At 51.4% G+C, this 7201-nt stretch overlaps 1 protein-coding gene across 1 annotated transcript; it reads right to left on the bottom strand.

The window, feature by feature from the left end:
* Nucleotides 1–324: 324 nt before the first annotated feature.
* On the bottom strand, nt 325–4055 carry Ackr2 (atypical chemokine receptor 2). Its single transcript, XM_032909805.1, has 2 exons — nt 3968–4055; nt 325–1758 (listed from the first exon to the last, which is right to left on the bottom strand). Exon 2 carries the CDS (start codon nt 1746–1748, stop codon nt 600–602), a length of 1149 nt encoding a protein of 382 aa, XP_032765696.1. The 5' UTR covers nt 1749–1758; nt 3968–4055; the 3' UTR covers nt 325–599.
* Between the last annotated feature and the right edge of the window lie 3146 nt (nt 4056–7201).

Raw genomic sequence — 7201 nt, 5'->3', positions numbered from 1 at the left:
CATGGTGCAGAAGCACCAGGTGAGCATCAGGTGTGTAGACAGGGCATTAAGCAGGGTGGGCACAGGCCCCTTTCCTCGGGGTCCCCTCCCTCACCAACAAGGCGAGATCTGAGCCACGGCCCCAGGAAGTGAAGGAATGAGCCAACCTCTTCCCAAGGAGAGAAAGGGTGGGTGAAGGAAGAAGTCCAGGAAGATGCCGTAGCTGAACTTCCCCTAACGGAATGAACATGGAGTGCTCCAGACTAGTAGAAGCCGGTGCACCCTGAACCCAAAGACCAGGAGCGAGTATGGTGGAGATAAAGTCACAGACTGATCATATAGCCCTTGAAGGTTTTATACCTTTATGGCCTTTATGGCCAAGAATGGAGTGTCCTCATTGGCTGCCGGGGGGGGGGGCAGGAAAAGCCACAGAAGCGCCGGGACGGAAGCGGAGATCAGTGAAGAGCTGCAGTGGTTCATCAGTGAGTATGGGGTCGGGAAGTGGAAGGAGGGAGAGGCAGTAGTGAACAAAGACTGCTGGTGGTTGGAAACCACTGGGGCAAGCAGCAAGCACGGCCATGCTGTCCCTCAGAGAGAACCACCGTTCCCAGACCCAGGGATTAATTATTTCCTATCTCCCCCTTGTTAAGGGAGTTGTCAGCCTGCCTCTCCCCAAGGTCGTTCATGCTGACCACATCTTCCTGGGCAGTAACCCTGCTGCTCTCAGAATGGCTACATGGAGGGGCATGGGCGGTGCCAGGTGCCTGGTGCCGTCTCAGCACCACGGACAGAACCGCTTTAAGGTACTGGCGGAAGCTGTGACTGGAGAAGGCATAGAGGACTGGGGTGAAGCAACAATGGGAGAAGGCCAGGCTCTCTGTCACCTGCAACATATAGTCCAGACGGTGGCTGACCTCACAGTTCCCAAAGACATGCAGATCCAGCAGCGAGTGCAGGAACAAGGTGAGGTTGTACGGGAACCACAGCAGGAAGAAGATTACCACCAGGGCCACAGCCATCCTCAGAGCCCGGCCCTGTCCCGGTGGCCTCAGCCTGACCAGAACACAACCGATGCGGGAGTAAAAGAAAATCATGGCCAACAGTGGGAAGAGAAACCCCAGGAGGTTCAGCTGGAATCGCAGGTACAGCTTCCAAATGGTTGCATGTCCGCCAAAATCGGCATAGCAGTGCCACACACCATCTAAGGTCTGGTGGACCTTCACAAAGACCATTTCTGGGACAGAGACGGCCAGGGCCGTGATCCACACCATGACAATGAGAAGCAGGTTCCTGAACCGGGTCTTGGGTCTGTGGAGGGGCTGAGCGTGGACAATCTCCAGGTATTTGTCCAGGCTCATGCAGGTGATGAAGAAGATGCCACAGTAAAAGTTAATAGAGTAGAGAGTGCTCACCACCTTGCACAGGAAACTGCCGAAAACCCAATGCCAGGCCACAGAGATGGCCCAGAAGGGCATCGTCACTACAAACAAGAGGTTGGAGACGGCCAGGTTCAGCAGGTACAGCTCAATCATCCGTCGTCGTCGGGGCACAGAGTGGAGCAATACCACCAGGAGAAGGAGGTTGCCAGCCAGGCCCAGCACGAAGATCAGGCTGTAGACCAGCGGCAGAAAGACTCTGCCAAAGGACAGGACCTCATCCTTGCTGCAAACCAAGACGGTCACGTCATCCAAGTAGTCATAGTCGTAGATGGAGCTGCCGTTCTCAGGACCGGTGGTGGCGAGAGGCAGGGGAGAAGCGATGGTGGGCATGTCTCGAGTTCTGCAGGAAACAAAAGCCACAGTGAGGGCCCGAGGAGATGGTTCAGCGGGCAAAGCGCTCAGCCGCGCACACATCCTCGGCACCCACACAAAGCTAGAGGCAGAAGGCACAGCTACAATCCTGAGGTTCCTACAAGGTAGAGACAGAGAAGGAAGCACCAGCAGCTCACAGGCCAGCACTAGCTCAGAAGAAACTGACATGAGCCTGTCCTCTGACATCCACACGCACATGCTCACACACACGAACATTTAAACACACGCAGACACAGAGATTAGACAAAGAAGCCTAAACCATGAAAGACTGTATACCCTCAAAACCCTGAGCCAAATAACCCACCTTTCCTCAAGTCGATACCTTTCTTGATGCTGTGATTAAATGCCTGAACTCCCCCCTCCCCAACCCCACCCACCCCCAGCACACACAGCACAAGCTGAGGTGCAGTGCAGATTGACTCCACATTTTCACTGGGCAGGTTAGGGGAGCACTGTCTGGCCAGGGCTGCCACCTCTCCAGAGATTTTTAACATGTGGGCTGGGATTGTCAGCATGTAGACATGAGGTGGCCAGGGTCTGGCCATTGTCACCTGCTGGGTTTCAAATGGCCTGTGCGGTGGCATGGTTGGCATAGGAGTTTCTAGTACACGCTGCTCCAGGAGTGTAGCTCATGCCCAAGCTGAAGCTATTTCCAGACGGTCTCTGCTACGAGAGCAAGGCAGACGCCACTGAGTTCAGAATTGGAATAGGACCATCGACTCAGTCCAGTGCCTGCAAGCTTGGCCCCAGAAAACCACCTGTCTCTTCTGGATCAGAGACAAAAGCATGGAGACAGAGGCAGGCAGAAACATCAAGTCTACAGCCAGCCTGGCCTACACCGCCAGTTCCAGATCACCTAGGCCTACATTTGGTTTAAAAACAAAACAGATTTAAAAAACAAAAACAAAAACAAAAAAAAACAGCCAAATGTTTGCCAAATGGCGTCCATGTACCCCTGCTCCCCTCTCCAAGACAAGGGCAAGACAGTGCAAAAGATTCCCCCATCTTGTATTCTTGCTGAAGCCATTTTAGGCTTGATTAGAACTTGATCTCCTTGGTGGAGAATCCTGGGGAAGCCCAAGGTCAAGATGCCCCAGATAGCAGCTTATTTTAGCTTGTTAAGCTTGTTAAATTGCTTGATTGTACAGAAGCCCCCTCGTCCAGAGAGCTTATTCTACCTCCTGTTAAAGAGCTTACTTGCTGGAAGGTCCTCTCCCCACCCCTGTAGCTGCCAAGTGGGTTGAGGTTTTGTTTTTGTGCTGTCTATTGTAATGCTAAGTGAAGGGGGGTGGCCATGACCTGGAGTCTGCATCCAGCCCCTGGTTGAGGTTTCCAGAGCTTGGAGAAGAGGGAGGAGAGCAGCCATGGAAAAAGAAGACTGTGCAGAAGGGAGAAAGATCACCACCATGGGCTGAGGGCCAAGGGAACAGCCCAGAGGGCTGCCCAGTTGGGATAAGTGCAGCCCAGCTGGAACATAGTAGATAGTAAGAGATAAGTTGGGGTTATTGGAAGTAGATTCGAACAGCATGCAGGGTAGGCAGCTGCCCAGCTGTTGTGCTGCCTAAGGCATATTAAAGTATAAAGGCTGTGTGTGTTTTTCATACAGGAATATAAATGGTCTAAGGCAGGGAAGAAGCCCCAGGCTGGGATAAAAAAAATATTTTTACTACAAAGTAAGATGTCAGGATGTGGGTTTTTGCTTTCAAATACCCCTTGCTTTGGACATTCAGTGCTATACTCGGGTCCCAATGCCAGCTGGGATAAAGGCATTCCATTGGCTATAAACAATCCCCTCAGATCACTGAGGGCTCCCCGTAACCCCATCATAGACCAAGCCCCCAACCATGTAACTCCTCAGGAGGTTTGTAACTTTGTACTCTCCTCCCCCACTCCGTGGTGTCTGGTATGCTATCTCCCAGCCAATCAATGCCACTGGATGTCCACGGGTACCCTGACTTATGGCTGCCATTGGTTTATTGGTTTCCAAGGTTCCTCGTTACACCCCGAGTCTTCAGCGCTGCAGCCTGGATTCCTTCTTTGCACGCCTTGCAAAGTAGGTGTCTTTTTTTGAGCAGATCCCCTGGACCATAGTTAAAGCTAGGAAGGAGTCTGGATTCCTCACACTCCTGTCTGTGGGGTCGATGTCAACAGCCGGGTTTGGTCCCATCTGGCCTTACCTGATGCTTGCGGTATCCGGTCTCTGTCACCGGCTAGAGAGCTTGGGTTAGCTGCGAACCGTCTCGTCGTTTTCTCTGCTCCCTTTTCTTCCAGTTTCTCCTGATGCTTTAATTTTTCCTCTCTTCTCAGAATCCTCTCTCCTTGTTGCCCTGACTCCTCTCTTGCAGGGCTGTGGGAAGGGTGCTTCTCCCTCTCTGATGAGAGTCTGTCTTCAAGCTTTTGAAAATATACACAGATACATAATCACGTGCAGTCAGCGGTCAGTGCACCATACAGCCATGCAGCTGCTCCCCGACGATGACTGCACCCTCACCCCGTCTGTCAGCCTCTCTCACGCCTTCTGCAGTTGCTCATCCCTCAGCTCCTGTGAGAATTTTAGAGCGCTCATATGCATACGTCTTGTGGGTGGTTCTGTTCTGAAGTTATTTTGAGACTCTGCATGTTGCTGGCCATGGTAGTGGGGCTTATACCCGGGCTGTTTGGCTAAACTCAGAGTATGTAGTGGCTGCACTTGTCTACACCCCTGCGGCAGAACACGAGCCTCTCGTTTCCGTCTGTCACAGCCAAAATGGTTTTCTGCTGCTGCTGTTTTGCTTTTGTTTGGAAACCAAACCCCAGCTCTAATAGCCCCGGATGGCCTGGAACTGGCTGTGCAGACCAGGCTTGCTCCAAACAGACTCCAGCTCCCTGCCCTCTGTTTTTTTGATATTAGTCATTCTTACCGGAGTGGAGTGACACCACATAGTGGTTGGATTTGCATTTCCCTGATGGTTACTAATGTTAACTTTTGTGGGGATACGGTTGGGTGTGCTACTGATCATGGTGTCTTCCTCTAAGAAATGTCTTTACCCTCTCTTGCCTTTGGCTTGCTTTGCTCTGTTTGCTTTGCTTTGTTTTGACTTTGAACTTGCTACGTAGCAGAGGGTGACCTGATCTCCTCCTGTATCCCCCAAGCACTGAGATTGCAGGCTCGTGCTATTGTGCCCAGCTAATCATTTGCTCGTTTTAAAACAAGATGGATTGGGGGCAGGTGATGGCTTAAGGCCCTTTATACACTCCCGTATTAATAGATCAATAGTTTGTAAATAATTTCTGATACCCTGTAAGATCCCTGTGGGATTCTGATGAGTCTCTCCTCCGCAGTGTTTGATATAATCCCATCCCTGCCTGTCTCTGTTTTTGGCCTGTGTGTTTGATGTCGTATCTAGAAAGCTTCTACACATGTACACCTATGTACTGCTATATACTGAAACATGAAAATAGCATCAGCTATAACATAAATAAAGTGAAAAGGTTGTGCTCAGTTCTGTACTGAATTACACACACACACACACACACATACGAGGGGGAGAGGGAGAGGGAGAGGGAGAGGGAGAGAGGTGGGGTGAGCTGCTTCCTTACTCCTTGCCCCATGTTGTCTGTCAGAAAGTGATGTGCTTAGTCAAGAGGATAACCCTCCTTCTTAGACGAAGAAGGCTCTTCGGTTAAGGATATAGAATTAACTTCACTCCCTGTTAGAACCCAAGGGTAGGGGCTCAGCGGTTAAGAGCACTGACTGCTCATCCAAGGGTCCTGAGTTCAAATCCCAGCGACTACATGGTGGCTCACAGCCATCTGCAATGAGCTCTGATGCTCTCCTCTGGTGTGTCTGAAGACAGCTACTGTTTACTCACATACCTGAAATAAATAGAACCCAAGGGTAGGGACCTTTATGTTCAATACATTGCATTGTTCTTTTGGGGAAGAGGGAGGGAAAGAGACAAAGACATGGTCCAGTGGGAGTTGTGTTGAGCCCCTACAGAAGGGCCCATAGGCTGCTGGTGGTAATGCATCATAAGGTACAAAATACATACCAGTTCCTCTTGAACTTCTGTGTTTTGTTTCTGTTCCCCAGTTCAACTAGTGCCAGTTTGCATGCTTACCTATGCCTTTAAATGGATGGGAATCTCACTTCGTAAGAGGTTGACGGTTGCATCAATCCTCCTGCCTCAGCTCTCACCAGCACACCCTGGCATGCCTCGGGTCTGTGAGGGTTTATGTGCTTTTCCACCTGACTCACACATGTTGCAATGTCTTCCCTGGCTATTTCTGGTATGAAGATTGTTTTCACTCTGTAAGAATTTTTGGAGGAGCTGTTGGCTCAGGAGGCCCACATGGGACTCTTTGAGCATCTACGAGGTTGGGTAGGATAAACTGGTCTGGGAGCCTTACTCCTCCCATGGAACGCTGGAGAACTCCCTCCCAGTCCGCCTCTGCCCCACCCTTGGGCTCCTATCTAGTAGCATGGGGACCAGATGTTGGGGAAGTCCAATGCATGTCCGGGAAGTTTTCTCTAGGCCCCAGCTATCTCCTGGCCAGCCTCAGAGGTGGCTCTGCTTCTGCCGTGGGGTGAGAGGTGGTCCCCGTCCCTCTCCTGTGCATCTGGCCTCTCCTGGTCCTGAGCACCTCCCATCCCTGGTCAGGAGTTGAGCTGAGGAGGGGGTTCAGATGAGGAGAACCCTTCTGAGGCTCAGGGCTTGTCAATCAGGATGCCAATAACAACCTCCTCCTAGCTGTTCTCTGAGCCTCCAGCCCTGGCCTTGGCTTTGACCTAATTTCTCAACGTCCCTGACTTTTGCTTTAGCAAATATACAACCTAACAGATGTTTAGATCAAAGTCAGAGTCAGCAGCTTTTGTCTGGTCCAAGCCACTTCTGAAGGTCTCCCTCCCCCTAGGGCACTCTGGGAAGCTCTCCAGGTCCTCTGAAGCAACAGGCCTCTACCAACACTTCCATCAGCACCTACCAGGTGAGTCAGCGGCCTTGCCCCTGTGCACAGCGTGGATGGGTAGCACGTGCCTTCCTGGCCTCTGTGCAGTCCTGTAACTCACAAGAAGGGCCAGGCTGGTCATTTTCACTCCCCCTTACACTCTTTCGGCTTCTCCATTAAGACCTTAAGGAGGAGTCGTTTACACCTTAGTGTAAGTCTGCAGGTGGTGAAGATGATCCTGCAGGGAAAGTTTTGGGGGCATCTGGAGAATCACTTAGGGGCTTCAGTTGGTCAGGATGCAATACCAGCTGTCAAGATCAACTCCAGCTAAGCTTCCCTGTCAGAGAGCTAGGGGCACGGAGGCAGATGCACTACCGGTAGGACAATAATGACTTGCTTAGCAGGAGTGTTTGGTCTTCTGTACTGTGTGGGTGTGGTGGTATATATGGCTTCAAGACAGAACTCGGGAGGTTGAAGGAGAAGGA

Source organism: Rattus rattus, chromosome 8 (genome assembly GCF_011064425.1).
Source record: "Rattus rattus isolate New Zealand chromosome 8, Rrattus_CSIRO_v1, whole genome shotgun sequence".
Classification (NCBI taxonomy): Eukaryota; Metazoa; Chordata; class Mammalia; order Rodentia; family Muridae; genus Rattus; species Rattus rattus.
The sequence above is the reverse complement of the archived record's forward strand: the minus strand, read 5'-3'. Positions and strand labels throughout refer to the sequence as shown.